General features: G+C 43.3%; 3 protein-coding genes across 3 annotated transcripts; 2 read left to right on the plus strand and 1 right to left on the minus strand.

The window, feature by feature from the left end:
- Positions 1 to 784: 784 nt before the first annotated feature.
- On the plus strand, positions 785 to 4,866 carry LOC133928415 (uncharacterized). The gene is made up of 10 exons (XM_062374737.1): positions 785 to 1,013; positions 1,485 to 1,554; positions 1,747 to 1,878; positions 1,962 to 2,025; positions 2,277 to 2,355; positions 2,456 to 2,540; positions 3,341 to 3,397; positions 3,641 to 3,757; positions 3,923 to 3,993; positions 4,475 to 4,866. Exons 1-10 carry the CDS (start codon positions 913 to 915, stop codon positions 4,794 to 4,796), a joined length of 1,098 nt encoding a protein of 365 aa, XP_062230721.1. The 5' UTR covers positions 785 to 912; the 3' UTR covers positions 4,797 to 4,866.
- A 237-nt stretch (positions 4,867 to 5,103) lies between these two features.
- Positions 5,104 to 9,684, minus strand: LOC133928414 (uncharacterized). Its single transcript, XM_062374735.1, has 5 exons — positions 9,414 to 9,684; positions 9,060 to 9,282; positions 7,301 to 7,751; positions 6,535 to 6,606; positions 5,104 to 5,881 (listed from the first exon to the last, which is right to left on the minus strand). Exons 1-5 carry the CDS (start codon positions 9,477 to 9,479, stop codon positions 5,386 to 5,388), a joined length of 1,308 nt encoding a protein of 435 aa, XP_062230719.1. The 5' UTR covers positions 9,480 to 9,684; the 3' UTR covers positions 5,104 to 5,385.
- Positions 9,685 to 11,733: 2,049 nt separating this feature from the next.
- On the plus strand, positions 11,734 to 15,550 carry LOC133928416 (DNA replication complex GINS protein SLD5-like). The gene is made up of 6 exons (XM_062374738.1): positions 11,734 to 12,099; positions 12,210 to 12,332; positions 12,433 to 12,515; positions 12,620 to 12,729; positions 15,006 to 15,081; positions 15,161 to 15,550. Exons 1-6 carry the CDS (start codon positions 11,749 to 11,751, stop codon positions 15,258 to 15,260), a joined length of 843 nt encoding a protein of 280 aa, XP_062230722.1. The 5' UTR covers positions 11,734 to 11,748; the 3' UTR covers positions 15,261 to 15,550.
- The last annotated feature ends 220 nt before the right edge of the window (positions 15,551 to 15,770 follow it).

The following is a 15,770-nucleotide window of genomic DNA, read 5'->3' on the forward strand; positions in this document are numbered from 1 at the left end:
CTTTTCTTTCCTTCCTCTTTTCTTTCTTTTCTTTCTTTTCTCCTCTTGGCCAGCCGGCCAACTCCTCTGCTTCTCCCCCCCCCATACACACACACCCTTTGCCTGGCCTCCCCTAGCGAGCAGCGCATCGACAACAACCAGCGACGACCAGGTAGGTGCAGCACACAAGAGGCCGACGAGCGCAGCACGGAGGAGGCCAGGGCCAAGCGACGGCGATGGTCGGGTGGCAACAGCCTGTGGCGACCAAGCGGCTAAGGCTAGAGGAGGCGGCAAATGGGGGTAGGTCGGGTTAAGCAAGCTAATGCGAGGTGGGATCGGATGGGACCCAAACCCGATCCCACCTAGCTTTACTTTTTTTCAATTTATCTAGCGATCTAAATTCATCGAACTTGCTACGAACTCACCAAATGCCCAAACGTGACGTTAGATAGTAAAATGAAATCATCTCGATAAGATCTACACATCTTGCTGCCCGATCGTTTATCTGAGCAACGTTTCAAAATGTTAAAATTCGTACTACTCACGGGTCCCACAGTCACAACTGAAAAATAACATTTTTCGTGTATTACAATTGCCCTTCCTAATTCTAGTTGCAGGGGCCTAGCAAACCTTAACCCTAATAACAAATCCCATTCTAAACCCATAAGCGGTAAAATCAACGGGTTCCTGAACTTTTTGTAATTCCGTTTTTGGAATTGTCTATTTTTCAAAAAAAAAAAGAGAATAAAATAGAAAATAGAAAGGCGCCAAACGGCCCAGTCTTTTTCTTCTTGAGAGAAAACGGCCCAGTCTGTGTTGTTTCCCTTCACCCTTGCAAATCGGCTGTCCGCCGCCGGCTGCTCCTCCCGTGCGTGTGCAGCTTTGCCATCCGCGCGCAAATCTGAAAAACAGCAGGAGCCTATCGGGTTGCCGATGGCTGCCGCGGCGGCGCAGGACGCCCACGAGCAGCTGCTACACCTGAAGCTCGCGTTCCTCGCCGGGGAGCCGCCCGCCTGCGTCCTCGCTCTCGCCAGGTACGCGCCACTGTTAGCAATCAGAATCGCAGCTGCACCCAAAGATCTCATGCTCTGCAGAGTTCGCTCCCGATTGGTTGACATTTCAGAAAGTAGTGGCGATCGATTGGTACAGCGTTTGGTCAGATACTGGAAAGGCTGCCTGCTATGCTAGTATTGGTGGGGGTGGCTGCTCGTTTCTCACCTGGTCTAGGTTGAACTGCAGTTGAAATGGACTAGTGGATATCCAATAAACCTGCAAATCATGCAATTGTAGAGGTCATGGCCTCTTTAATTGGTAGACACACTTTTTTCCACTGATAGGGGACATCCACAGTTGTGGTGTGTCACACTTCCTTAGCACTGCACACCTATCTTAGATGCAAATCCTTACCAAGTTTAGGAGATATTGTTCTTTGTTTCCATTTTTTTTAATAAAAAATGACTGTTGATATATATGTATTCAAGTTCCTTATATTTGATTTTATGCAGGAAAGCTGGGGGAGGTTCTGTCACACCAGACGTTCAAAATTTTCTTTTGGAGAGTTGCATTGGAAATAAAGTAAATGCTTTACTTTGTACTCATATATCTCACCAAATTTACAACTAACATAACCAGTATATTCCGCAAGCTACGGAACTACAAGAGAATGGATATGTAATTTACTTGAGGATAGTGCTCTTTTAAGTTTCCCGTTAATCAGTCTGTTCTCATCTTATTGGCTATGGCCTTTCCAATTGTGTACTAATGCAGGCAGATGGACGTCAAAACTGTACTTATGCAACAACTATTCTTAAAAAGATTATAGCTGAGGTTGAATTATCGTCGAGTGTTGTTATTGATGGACTTTATGAGGAATTTGTAGAGCGGATGTTATCAAAAGCAGTATGTGGATTTTTTTTTGTACTATGTCTCAATAGTTGGTAATAGTTGACACTGTATACTCAAATAATTCATGTTGCGTGCAGAAAGATTCTTTGCTAAATAGGGCAGATCATATCTATAAAGATATATCTTTTCTTTCTTCTACACGTGAGTTGTCAATTCAAACTCTTTCCTCAGAAAAATATCCTCATCATGTTGTTAATTATAAGGGGCATCTGCAAATACCTCCCTGGTTTTTTATTTTTTGCAAAGATGCCACTTGAATGACAGTTTTAATGGTATTTTTGCAATTTTCTAATGGTAAGCTTGCAATAACACCAGGAGTAGTGATTTCTTTGCAATTATCCCTAACTATAATGGTCTATATTTTGTAGTGACAACTTTGTTTATATATGTAGATGATAATAATTCCCCAAGGTTACTAAGTGTGGTTGCTCGATTATCATGCTCTTCTAATATGCTTGAAGGTGATACAGGGTATGATGCCATTATTCACTTAAGTGATGTGTGCCATAATATTCAATTCAGCTGTTTTCATAAGTTATTGATTCATTTAGTGGACATTTTACTATTTCAGGTGCTCTCTTTGGCCAGCAAGTCTATTCTTGTCTGAGTTTATTCTTTCATACCCAAAAGTTTTCTCCAAAAAATGTTGCTTTGAGGTAAAAAAATTAATTTTGGTATTGAAGTGAGATATATGGACACGTTAGACTCATGCTAGAATATTTACATAAATATGTTCAGTCTTGCATAGGCACTCCGAGAACGCGCTTCTAGCGCAGAGGTAGTGCATCCAGTTGAGACGCCGCCGGCCTGGGCTCGAACCCCGACTCTCGCAAAAAAAGGCATCGCGTTGTGTGTGGCCTCTAGTGTGGTCCTGGACCACCTTGAAGCGGCTTTCAGCGATGCCCCTAGGCCGCCTACCTTCTGCGCCTTTTCTCGACCTATAGCTGACTAGCTGACAATGCCTTCAGGACGTCTCTCCCCTAGGGTCTAGGGTTTTTTTTTTTGCATAGGCACTTCTTCCAATAATTTAGTTCTATAAAATAATAATATATATTTATTCAACCCTATACTTATTGTAACTATTTATTTTCCTTTCATTTGGTATGAGTCTAACTGTGATTTTATAGGAGTGTTAGTATTTGTATATGTGTCATTATATGTTGTTTGATCCTTTTATCTGTAAACATGCGTTAAATGGGCTTACACCTCATGAAACCAATTTTATATTCCTTTCATATTTTATAGTAGTACACGATACATGATAATAGTGGCAAGCTACTTGAGAAACAAACTTGTATTTTTACCTTGGAATTAGATAGGTGGTGATGTTTGTCATTGTTAATTTAGTGTGTGTTCATGTACCTGAATTGATTTGGGGCACACTTACTCGTTGAGCCTTTTAGATAAAAGTAATTCTTAAATGGGATTATTTCTCTAATGTTTGTGTGATAAGCAGCTAGGTTCTGGTGTTGGTTTGGTCGGTGTTTGTCTTAACTATGTCGGTGCCTCTAAGGTATGTAAGTTTATAATGCTACTCTCCATTCAAATAAATGATTATCAGATTATCTATGTGCCAAAAAGTGAATCATATATTCATTCCTAGTGAATTAACTTGGTGAAGTTGAAACGCTTTTATGTACTTATTTAACTGTTCAATTTTGACTATCTGTGGAGCAACTATGTTCACAAATTTCTTCAGAAGTCAAAGATTAGTTGGAAAATAAATGTCATGCGGAGTTCATGTATGGTGATGCAGGTTATTCTTACTGATGGTGATGCATCTACACTAACAAACATGAAGGCAAACATGGAACTGAATAACTTATGCATTGAGCAGGAAGATTCTACAATATTAAAAGAAAGCACGAATAAGGTTTGTCACTTTCCTCGTATAACTCAGCGTATTGTGTGCAGATGTTCTCTTTCTTTACAGGCGGTACATAGCCAACATGCAACAGTTGAATCAGATGGCTTTCGTTGAGCTTTCAATCAATGCATTGTTAGATAGAAATTAATGATAATATATTCTGGCACGCAGGTAGAGTGCAAATATCTTTCTTGGGAAGAAGTGTCTGAAAGAGATTTGTGGGGCTACCAGCTAGACATAGTGTGAGTATAGAAATATACTTTTGCAATATTATTTTGTTAAGCTGTGAATTTATGAAAATATTTCGATATGTTTTACACCTGAAAATAATTAAAGTTCATGCTGCGCAATATTAGGCACTCCCTCCAATATTAGGCAGGAACATATCTTTGTTTGATATGTTTTGGTTGTATATTTCTTAGCTCAGTTGCTATTTTTCTATTTTCCTGTTAAATGTTAAGCATCCCATAAACTTGTTTTGGCTTGACCAGTGTGTTAGTTGTCCGTTCAATGGTTTTGCACTTGTTGGAAACTAGATGTTGAATTCATGCAAGTCTTGTGTTGTGTCGTTAGTGGCTTCCCACTCCTGCGGAAGGCAAGGTAACAGGACATTTTAAACTGCAGTAGCCTGTTTAATCAAGAATTATCTTGCAAAGTGGGTAACAGAACGCATCACTGCTGTTCATGCTGTTTCTTTCATCTAACATATGTCTCCTTTGCAAGTCTTGGCGCAGATATCATTTATGATCCAGTCTGTGTGCCACACCTTGTTCGAGTACTCTCAATGCTGTTAAGAAGAGACGGTAAACATGGGAAAACCAACGCGAAAACTGGTGATGAATTTGTAACAGAAGCTCCGGTCGCCTACATTGCCACAGTTGTTCGAAACGTGGACACTTTCAATTGCTTTGCCAAAGCAGCTGCTGATGCCAAGTTGTCCATTGTGAATGTTACAAGCAGTGCGGCTCCTTCAAATTTTCTCCCTTACATGCTGTCATATGACAGATCAAGTGTACAACTTCTTAAAATTTCATTATTGTCATAGAACATTGACAAAGTTCATATACTCTTTTGAAGTATTCATCACTGGACTCTCATCGTGAGGACATCAATCATATCGTTTGCATGTCAAATGTTCCCTCAATGTTCTTTTCTACTTTGTTTCGATGTGGAGTCACTCTTGAAGAAAAAAAGTAGTGCGGAAATACAATCACATTGGTTTTCTTTTTCTTTTATGCTATGAAGTATACTGCGAAATGGAATTCTTTAAATTTCAAAACGACAACAGAAATTTTTTATGGCATCAAACAACAAATAATCAGGAAAACAGGTGAAGCAGCTAGGATATAACTCTCTGACAGAAATATAAATATGATCTGGACAATCACATTATTCAACGTTCACATAGATAAGCAAAATCCATCTTCAATATACACTGAGCTCCCCGCAAAATTCTGTACAATTTACAACTTAGCTCATTTTCTACAACATCAATGAGAAATGAGAATCATGATTCCGGCATTTTGAACTAAGTCCTACAGAAGCAGTACTGCAGCAATACTCTCTCCTGAACCAAAAAGGTGAATTATATATCACAGATGGGTCGGGAAAACTAAAAATAGCACGGTGACAGCTCATGCAAACTTCAATGCAGTGATAGCCAAGAGAGTTACAGCTGTGAAGAGAACTTCGTTCGTGCTTTTTTGTATTCTCACTGCTACCTCATCCTCAAAGTTCATGTTACTTGGGCTTCTGAAAATGCTGGCGATGGTGTCTCGCAATCTGTTGACTGCCCAGGAGAGCCAAAAGAGCCCAAATCCAACACTGGTGCTCAGCAGTCCAGCTGAAGCAAAAGGTGTCCTCATGCCGGTAGCCATCTTGCACACAACTGATAGAAGAATAGCCAAGCCAGTTCCAGCAATACCAATAGAGCATTGTGCCAAAAGTTCAGTGATCTCCGGACCAGACTTTTTCAGTGAGAGAATTGTTGAGCTGTTTTTGTCCTTGTCCAGTAGGATGGATAAAAATGCTTCGCTAGCGTGTATATAGTTCTTCTGATACAAGTCACGTTCTTTGATGTTTTTCCCTTTCTGTTTCTTCTTTGATGAAGATTTTGACTTCACATCAGTGCTGCACATATAAAAATAACTATATTAATATGTGAAAATGATCTTGGCTCCTGTTTGATAAGATGCAAACAGTAATTTGATTGTAGCATAGCATAAGTTGAATGTCCAAGAGTTCCTGGATGTATATTTAAAGAATTCATTCTGAACGTGCCAGATTTAAGGTTAAATGGTGGCCTTCCAGCTAAGGTTTTAACACAATCGGTTAGCCCCAAAACAATGTCCAAATGACCGGACATCCGGGCCTGGGGCACAAGAGATGAGTTGGCACAATGTCTTTCACATACCACTGGCATAATGACCATACTAGTTGGTGCATGAAACAAAACCATGGTACTCGCTAGTACAATATAGTAATAGATAAAGAAGAGTAGATTTTTAAAATACTTGGTTCATTTTATAACCTCTTACAAATGTTTAAACAACAACATTGAATGTCTGCTTGTAACGTGCAGCACAAAGATTATTAAAAAATGCCAGATACTCTTTGTGCCTAGTCTATGGTGCAAATGATTAGATTATATCTTTTAAATAGTAACCCAAGTGAGAAAGTAGCACGGAAGTTGCCATAATACCTATGTTTAGAAAGCAGAAACATGAAATAACATACAACTAAAGAAAAAGACTCCAGCAAAGGGAGAAAAATTAATGCAGTACCTTTTTGAAGCATCAGCTGTGGTTAGTAATTTTGAATGGGATACTTGGCTGTTAACCCGGGCACGCCTTTTCCTGTTTATGTAAAAAGACGCATGTCATGTAAGTGACACAAAAGAAAATGGTACTAGTAACGATAAGGATAGCTGCATTAGTCAAAAAATGAACCATAAGGTTTAAAGATGACAACTGAAACAATGCATGCTAGTTTGTTAGTTACAAACATATCATTGGAAGGTAAAGGAAATGCATCCTTTGCGTCAGAGAAAGAAAGGGGAAATGCATCCTCTAGGATGAAGGGTAATACTAAGATATTTTCGTATTCCGCGTGTATTTTACTACCTACTTCTGTATTGCTACTTTCCATGCTTCTTGCTTGCCAATTGATGCAGGGATCTATAATGCTATACTAATCCATACATGGGTTTGTTAAAAAGAGAATAGATATATCATGTAATCATGTATCCTATAAACCAGACGTGGTTGAAAATGCCCAGTTACTAAAATGCCACTTGTGCAGCTGACCAAGGAAGATTTAGCATACAACATAGTTGCTATCCTGTCATAATTAATGGGCAAGCTGCAGCAAGATAATAGTTCACACTGTATATCTTTGACAGAAAAAAGCTCTTGCAACAAATCACAAGCAGAGTCACCAACAATACTCTGCATTTGCAATCTTACTGACATTATGTGTATGCATGAAACTAGGCAAACTCTTAAATAACAGTTCAAGGATAAACATAGTGATGATGCTTCACAGTATTACCTGCCAAAGTATGGAACTAGAAATGCAGCCTTGCAGCCAGTTGGTTCTCGTTTAGACATGTTGAACTCTAGGAAAACTGAGAGTAAGTCTCTCATCTCATCGCCATTGCCAGTGAATAGGACCCAGCCATTTTGATCGAAAGTAAGAGCCGAACCATGGGACTGAACAAAGTCAACAAGAGGATCAGGGATGACAAGTTGTTTCTCCGGCAGATACTGTTGGGGCTCATCCATATCCAACCCAAATTCATAGATAGATAACTTATCATCCGGTACATATGGTTGACTTCCCATGTTCATTGCCAGAGTCTGATGTCCTGTGAATTCAGCTAGCAAAGATTCATCAAGTTCTTTCACATCAGACCCTGACACTAGAAACTTCAGGATTTTCTCTTGCCTTGCACATTGCTCAGCAATCCCAAGGCTAAGTCGAACTGAGTCAGGGTGAGAATCTGTTCCAAAGACATTAAGATGAGAAAATGAGTGTCTCAAGAGGCCGTAACATAACTTTAAACATGCTACTCGTTACTCCTAAACTTTGAATTGTGCAACGAAGAATTGAAGGAATGTGACATGTGAGTGTTCAGAAAGTAAGCGTGGCATAGCATGGGCAACTGTCGTACGAGTACCTTATTTGTGCAGTATGGAAGACATCAAGAGAGCCATTTTTGTGTAAACCAATAGCTTTTATCCCCTTTTGTAGAGTCAAGCTAAGCCTAAAGCATGTTGCTTCTATTTCTATCAATGAGCAAACAGCAACCTAAGTTTCACCGATACGTGATACGCCGATACGGACACAGGTACGGCGATACGGCGATCATCCAAAAACAAGGATACGCCGATACGGCGAGTATATATAAATATATATTTAATTTTACTAAAATGTAAATAACTGAATACGCTGATACCTCTCTCCCTCCTTTCCCTTTCTTTTCTCCAAGCCCGAGCTCACTAAACCAAGGCCGGCCTGCTCTCCTTCTCTTCTACAGGCCCAACTGGCCCCTACTTTCTCCCCCTGCACAGCAAGCCCAGCTGGCCCACACGCCCTTCTCCTTCCTCCAGCCGAACCGCACAGGAGCCCCTCCTCTATCTCCATGACTGAAACGAACCAAGCATCCGGCGCAGAGCTAGGCATCCGATGGGTGCGGCTCGCGTGGGCAAGCGGAGTCGGGTGGCGTGGGCCAGAGGCCCTGGTGGTGGAGTGCTCGCATCTGCAGGCAGTCGACCTGTCCCACTGCGTGGTCGCCGGGGGCTGGGAGTTAGAGATGGCCGCCCTAGCCATGGCGGCGGGGCTCAGGGAGCTGGTGTTGGACAAGTGTTTGGCCGTGATAGATGTCAGGCTGGCGAAGGTGGCCGTGGGGTGCCCGGGGCTAGAGTCTAAACATCAAGTGGTACTGCAAGATCTCTGACATTGGCGTCGAGCTGGGCCCAAAGTATCGAAAGGAGGTATCAGCAAGTTGACGAGCGTATCGCGAATTATTTTTTTATTTTTAGATCGTAATTTCCCGATACTCCCCAATACCCGTATCGGATCGTATCACGCCGTATCCGCGTATCGCGACGTATCGGATACGGGTACGTCGGCCTCTACCAAGTATCGGTGATACTTAGGCAGCAACCTTTCAAAACTCTTTTCATGGCTTTCACTAAAGCAGGTTTCTTTGCAGAATAGAAAGCGCGGGTCTTTAATCAAAGTTCTTGGCTCATAACAAGGCAACGCCAGCTGCCGCAAGAAACCATGAGAATCACAATCCACAAACCTTGCACGTCTACTAGTGTCGCCTTGTCGGGCACTGCGAAGGCCTGGTAGGCAGCCGGAAGGGGCCGGCCCTGATGGCCGGTCACCATAATCTGCACGGGCAGCCCCTGGAAAGGCAGCCCCTCGAGATGCTGTTGCTGATGCTGCAACGGCGCGCAGAGTTGCCTCGCGGAGGCGGCGTCCTGCGGCCTCTTCCCCTGGAACGGCAGCACGCCATGGAGCTCCTGCATCGTCACAACAGAACACCGCAACACGTCACGCAGGCAGGCACCATACATTGACCATCCGCCGCAACGATTGCACACAACCCGGAGCCAATTCCGCGCAGGAGGAGGTCGGGGCTAAGCGTGTGTACCTTGGATGGCGGGAAGACGACGGGGGAGGCGGAGGCGACGGCGAGGAGGGACAGGTCGCCCACCATCCAGGCTCGCTGCGGCGAGAGGAGACAGGGGCGACGAGGAGGCAGGCGAGCGAGAGGTGAGAGAGGGTGGGGGCACGGATAAACGGGGCGTTACCGGGGCGAACGGGTGGAGGCGGCGGTGCCGGGGCGGCGTGGAGCGACGGGGGCGTCGGAAAAACAGAGGGAAACCGGGTGGTTTCGCCCGTCCGCGGCAGGGGAAAAGGGGGATTTTGGACCTTTTTTTTTTGTCTGTGTTGTGGGAGGAAGATTCGCGAACCGGTCTCACGTGTAGATCTGTGAGGCGTCACACGTGTCCTCACCAGTTAGGTACACATCGTTGGATAAGAATAAATAGTACGAAATCTTTCTTAGACGGGTTATATAAAATTTGTTTCTGTCATCCGGACTCCTTCTGGAGCGTGGGCCCAAAGGTGCGGCAGCCCAACCGTAGACTACAGGATGTGGGACGCCGGGGCGCCTGACACGCACTATGCTAAAAGGGGCTATCCCCACCATACCATTATAGAATTTGTATTTTATTAAGATACCACTGAGTATATCAATAATACGTGAGGATGTTCGAATACCAGGAGGAGGCTGGAGACAACGACGAGGATGTCCTTGGTGTGCTCCTGCACAAACGAGGTGGCTTACACGGAGGAGAGGCGACGGGAAGGGCCTCGCGGTGGCGGATCTGGAGCAGCTGGTGCGGCCGAGGCGGCAGATGTGGAGAACAGTGACAACGGTGGTGGTGAAGGGGGGAGGGGGATGGAGTTGGTAGGGTCGGGTTTGGGCCTGGAAACGAAGGAGGAGATGAAATGCGTCTGTGCGTGGTCGTACGGACACCAGGGGCGGCAGTGATGAGGGACATTGTCGCGACGACAACGAGGAGGAGAAGGCTAGAGACGGAGGTGATGGACTTCGTGGTAGATTTGAGGAGAATGGGAGGGTGTCGTGGTACGCCCTGTTTGATGAGGTAGAGCTAATAGTTATGTGCTAAAATTAGCTCTAACTGATTTAAACAAATTTATTAATATGGTAGTTAACTATTAGTTAATATTTTAGCTAATAGTTATCTCATTAGCGGATCTAATATAGCTAATTATAGCTGATAGATGATAAAAATATAGTATTATTCTCTCATCTGACCCTATCTTTTTAAAAGAGTAGTACTACACAAGTATAAAGCAGTCATTTAGGACTTGTTTGTTTCAGTTGGAGATTCTGAAAAGCAATTTATAGAAGCTAGATTGTGAAAAGCTGGATTGTAAAAAGCTGGATTGTGAAAAGCTTTTAGATTGTAGATTCTAAAAAACTTTGATGGACTGTTTAGTAAAATGGACTTTCACAATCTATCAAAAGCTGAGAAAAACTAGCTTCTCAGATTCCCACAATCCAACCAGCAGATTTTAAAAAGCTATAAAAAAAACTATCTGTTTGTTTCAGCTTCGAATTGTGACTCTTACTCGCAACCCAACCATCTATTAGCTAATATATCTAAACAGGTTCTTAGCTAACTATTAGCTAGCTAACAATTCACTCTAGTTATTAATCAGCTAACTATTAGTTCTAACTCATTCAAAGAGGGCCTTAGTTAGGAAAAGAAAAATACGCATGGGAGGATCGCGGAATGTGGATGGGAGAGTGGCAGGGCTAAGCACGGGAGGATGAGGCATTGGGCAGCCGGCCGCTAGCGCGTGGGACTTGGATAGGGGATGAGAGAGAATTTTTGATCCTGGATTGCTTGATTGTGCATTATATACTATAAAAGATCATCCGATTCTATTCTAACTCATATATTTAGTACCCACTCCGTTTCGTAATATTAGTTTATGATCTTGAAAATATCTGTCTCAAATTATTTATCCATTACAGTAAATAAGGATATTTTATAGTTTATTTTTCTGCTATATCTTTAAATGTATATATGTATTTACTCCAATGCTAATGAATTACTTGCTATTATCCTTGTATTGATTAGGGATATCATGATCATTTCAATGCATTTTTTTACTTGATTTTAGTATTTTTTGATTTATACGTAATGGTATATGTGGATAAATATTACAAAACAGAGAGTATATTTTATAAAAGTAGTCACGTCATAAATTGAGTTGAGAACGCATGAGACCGGATCTCGTGAGATTATTTTCCCACGTGCATCCGTCTCACGGGGCACAAGGACTGATTGTGAGTTTGGGCTCATCCGCTTGTGCGCGGGCCGAAGGTCGGATCACGGGCCGAAGCTGATGGGTCGGACCAGGCAGGAGTACACCGTTCTCAGTGAGCAATGGAAGTCGCGTCTGCTTTCGCAGAAGTTATCGCCAGTTTCCCGCGGTTTCCCCGCGAACGCAGCCCAAAATCCCGCCAAAAACCGCGCGTGCTGAGAAGAGACAGGCAGCGCCACCGCCGCCGAGAGCCGAGTAGTCGGCACCCCACACGAGCCAGTAGCGAGCGAGAGGGTGAGGGGAAGATGTCTTCTTGGGACGACGACGACGACTCCGCGGCGTCGGCAGCGGATGCGGCGACCACGGACGTGGAGCTGCTGAAGCGCGCGTGGCGCAACGAGAAGGCGGCGCCGGAGATCCTCCGCTTCGACTCCCCCCTCGTCTCCCGCGTCCGCGAGCAGATCCAGCTCCTCGTACGTCCATTACTTCTTCTCCCCGTCCCCGCTCCTCTCTCGATTCTTTGCCGCAGTCGATCAATCCTTGGTGTTTGATGCGAGCACGCCCTCGTTCGTGATGTGACAAGGAGGAGACGCTTGACGACTTCGCTGACAGCGGCGTCGACGACCTGGTGGTCTCGCTCTACCAGATGGACCTCGACCGCACGCTCTTCCTCCTCCGCTCCTACCTCCGCCTCCGGCTACAAAAGGTCGGATCAAAACCCAATCTTTGTACGCTGCCTGCAGGGGACCGATTTTAGTTACCGGATTCTTGCCATGGTCTTCACCTGATTGCGTTGCTGGCTGCAGATCGAGAAGTACACGATGCACATCTCCAGGTCCGACGACCTCCTGAGCCGGTTGTCGCAGCAAGAGCAGCGGTTCGCCAAGAGGTGTCATCTGCGCGGCTAGGCCGTTTGCCCCAATTGTTTCTGCTAGCTTATGAACTTTGGTGGTTCTGATGGGAACGAATTTCTTGTGTTTGTTTCGTTGCAAGTTGTGCGGATATCATGGAGAAGCATCTGGAGCAGTCAGTGCTGTCGAAGCTGCCGTACGGGTATGACTCAGTGACGAGGCAGTCGCTGTCAAGCTCTGAGGATGATATGGGTATACCCTTCGCTTGATCTTCCAAATTCCGGTTTTCTTTTTGCGGTGCTATGCTGCTTTTGTTGATTGCAGCTTCAGTCATTACATATATTGCACAGGCTGCTGAATGTGAATGGTTGGTAGAAAGTTTCGCCATTTTAATTCAAGTGGGCGGCCTGATATATATCTTTGGGGATTCTGGTCATTATATATAGTCAAAAGTTGAGTTCCTACATGACAACATTTCGTTATTAAATTCATAGCATCTCTGGTATAAGCATGTCTTCTGCACTTCTCATGTGATGATTCTTGTTAGACAGACTGTAATGCTACATAAACCGCGTCTTGTGACTTTCATCCCCAAATTATGCCTATGCTCCCACCAGGTTGCTATTGGAACATGAATCATGGCGGTATTGTTTAATTTAGAGCTATTTTACAGTACCTTCTACACCTAGGAAAGATGGGAGTATAAACTAAATCTAACCCCTGATTTTTCATGGGTATTTTATAGAATTTTCTCTGTCTAAAGTATTTTTGGTAGGACTAGCCGGGTAGGGCCTTTTGTTCGTAGTCTACTGCAAATCCCGTTCCCTTATGTTGCGTTGCCGCCGCCGCTCGCACCACACAGGATCAACGGCACAACAAATAAAGGCTTGGGCTAACAAAATCCGTCATCTCCTCTCATATCCTGCCTCGTTTAACCCTGCTGTGGCCATAGCCGTACTGCACGACCACACAACTGTGGCCGTCATAGCCACAGGAGTCGGCGTCCTCAGGCGTTGGCCACGGAAAGTTGACATCCCTTTACAACAACAGCAGCAACAGCTTTTGTCCCAAGCAAGTTGGGTAGGCTAGAGATGAACCCATAAGATCCAGCTAAAAAGATGAAGTCGGCATCAAAATAGCTTAGAGCTTGAACAACCATTGATGCTTTAGAACCATCCAGAGGTCCATGCACAGGCATATGAATAAATCGTCCGTTACATTCTTAATTGTTAGGTGGCAGAAAAGTGATGCGTACCTGAGACATCAATGGCGTTAACTTTATCTATGGCAAGCTATGATAGGAAGAACTCGATCTTTTGTTCGTTTTGAAGAACTCGATCTTTATCTAGACATATTTTTTGTTTCATCTCCGTTTCAATATTCATCAAAGTGATCCCACACCACCCTCATCCGGATCAGAGGGCATCATAACCTGATGGTCGCGAGGAATGGGGGGTAGTTGTTGGGATTAAGGATATATTTACCTTTTAAAAATTCTTAGTTACAAGTTTGCCCTCAGACTTCGTTACTCCCTGCTACTTTGTGGTGGAGTAATGTGTATCTGATCCGTTGGATTGAAACAAAATGGGCGATCCACAGTAATCTAAAGGTACTGTAAAGCAGCTCTTAATTTAGAATCTTGGACTGTTCCACACCCGAATCAGGTTGAAATTTGCCCTTCTAGCAGTGTGTTTATCATTCTCTTCCATGGATGCATAAAAAGTAATGCTGTTATGGGCAACCTATTTTGAAGGTCTACCAAGTTGTTTTCTTTTTGGTCTCCAGCTTAGTCTTTCGATCACTACTTAGAAATGCATTTCTGCTGGATTCATCACATTTGGAAGCTTATAATATTGGATTTTAATAGTCTAATGGATTAAGAAATGAAATGGAAGTCCGCGATGATGCCACAATTTGGAATCTGCAAAAGCGCAAGGTACACTCCAGAGGGTGACAACTGACAAGGAGTTGACCTAGGACAAATGTCAGTAGTGCATCACTGCATCTTTCTAGAATAATAACTAGGTTCCCATGAGCCCCCATTGCAGCCAAAGATCCATGTTCGTAATGTTTTAATCTGTAAATTTGTTAGCTGTTTGCATGATGAAGATCCCCAATCCTCGAATGAACTTTGGTGCATTCGGTCAAGAATTAACTTATCTTTCTTAGCAAAGAAGTGGAATTAACCTATCTATAATAACAAATAATTAATGCAGAGCTTCTGGCGCTGATCAATACTCAACAAAGGCATTAGCTGCAGCAGCAACCTTAGCTTCACTTTTTTATAGACTAGCCTTTAGCATCACTTTAGCCAAGGTTCAGGAGTAAAGAAAGCTCGAAAAGTATGATTTTCTATGTTGATAGCAAATGCAGGGACATATTTATGGATTATTCATTCACATGCTTCTTATTTCTGAAAAAATGAATGCTTTTGAATGGCAAAGATGTGGAATAAATGTGCTTTTAGGCATGTTCATGTAATTGACCAGTAGGCACCATCTGATTCGGTTTTCAAATGCTTTGTTCAGTTCCAGAGCCTCAGCTTGACACATTTGTCTTCTGCAAGACTAAGAGCGACGTAGGAGCATTCCAGCTAGATGACATGTAAGTGCCCAAGCACACTTCAATTCTTGCTCTGCACTTGTTCAAGCTCTGCTGACCTGTGATGCTTACTTCCATGTAGAGGAGAGGAGGTTGTGGACTTGGTTGCTGACGACTTGTATGTTCTTCGGTACAAGTCCATCAAGGGACTTGTGGAGGGCGGCCGGATCGACCTTATCTGACGTCAATCACAAGTCAGGGCCCGCAAGAAAGCGTTGAAGATGTAACAGCTAAGGCTTAGAACATATTATGAACATTTTGGTCCAAGATTCTTCTGTTTTCCTGGAAAGGAAGGAACCAAGGGTAATTTGCTTAGTACCATCGCAAAGATAACTTGAACTGAAAAATATCGTCTTGTGTCATTGGCATGTGGCCTAGGCACCATATATAAGCCTCACATTGGATGGTATGTTGTAATTTGTACGCATGATTGTGATGGTATTGAATTGAGTTTCTCTATTTTCATTTTTTACTCAAATCAGCATCAATCAATCATACATTTTTGCAATTGGATGCCACTGAGTGAGCTTTTAGAATTGTTTTGGTAGTGCACAATTTCATCTCCTTTTTTTTTTGGAAAGAGAGTTTTATTAACTTTTATCATTATATCAAGTCGTTGGTCTCTGCATTACTAAGATGTACATGACAAGACACAAAAGGACTCACCCATATTGTTACATAAGGCCCATTTC

Source organism: Phragmites australis, chromosome 9 (genome assembly GCF_958298935.1).
Source record: "Phragmites australis chromosome 9, lpPhrAust1.1, whole genome shotgun sequence".
Lineage (NCBI taxonomy): Eukaryota > Viridiplantae > Streptophyta > Magnoliopsida > Poales > Poaceae > Phragmites > Phragmites australis.

Bases quoted from the DNA above. Each gene is read 5' to 3' on its own strand.
- LOC133928415 (XM_062374737.1), top strand. From the start codon at position 913: ATGGCTGCCGCGGCGGCGCAGGACGCCCACGAGCAGCTGCTACACCTG. The intron at 2,541-3,340 runs GTAAAAAAATTA...TGTGATAAGCAG, and splicing joins CCAAAAAATGTTGCTTTGAG to CTAGGTTCTGGTGTTGGTTT. The intron at 3,758-3,922 runs GTTTGTCACTTT...TCTGGCACGCAG, and splicing joins TAAAAGAAAGCACGAATAAG to GTAGAGTGCAAATATCTTTC.
- LOC133928414 (XM_062374735.1), bottom strand. From the start codon at position 9,479: ATGGTGGGCGACCTGTCCCTCCTCGCCGTCGCCTCCGCCTCCCCCGTC. The intron at 9,283-9,413 runs GTACACACGCTT...GTGACGATGCAG, and splicing joins TCGTCTTCCCGCCATCCAAG to GAGCTCCATGGCGTGCTGCC. The intron at 7,752-9,059 runs GTTTGTGGATTG...TCTTTGGAACAG, and splicing joins GACACTAGTAGACGTGCAAG to ATTCTCACCCTGACTCAGTT.
- LOC133928416 (XM_062374738.1), top strand. From the start codon at position 11,749: ATGGAAGTCGCGTCTGCTTTCGCAGAAGTTATCGCCAGTTTCCCGCGG. The intron at 12,730-15,005 runs GTATACCCTTCG...TGCTTTGTTCAG, and splicing joins AAGCTCTGAGGATGATATGG to TTCCAGAGCCTCAGCTTGAC. The intron at 15,082-15,160 runs GTAAGTGCCCAA...ACTTCCATGTAG, and splicing joins GCATTCCAGCTAGATGACAT to AGGAGAGGAGGTTGTGGACT.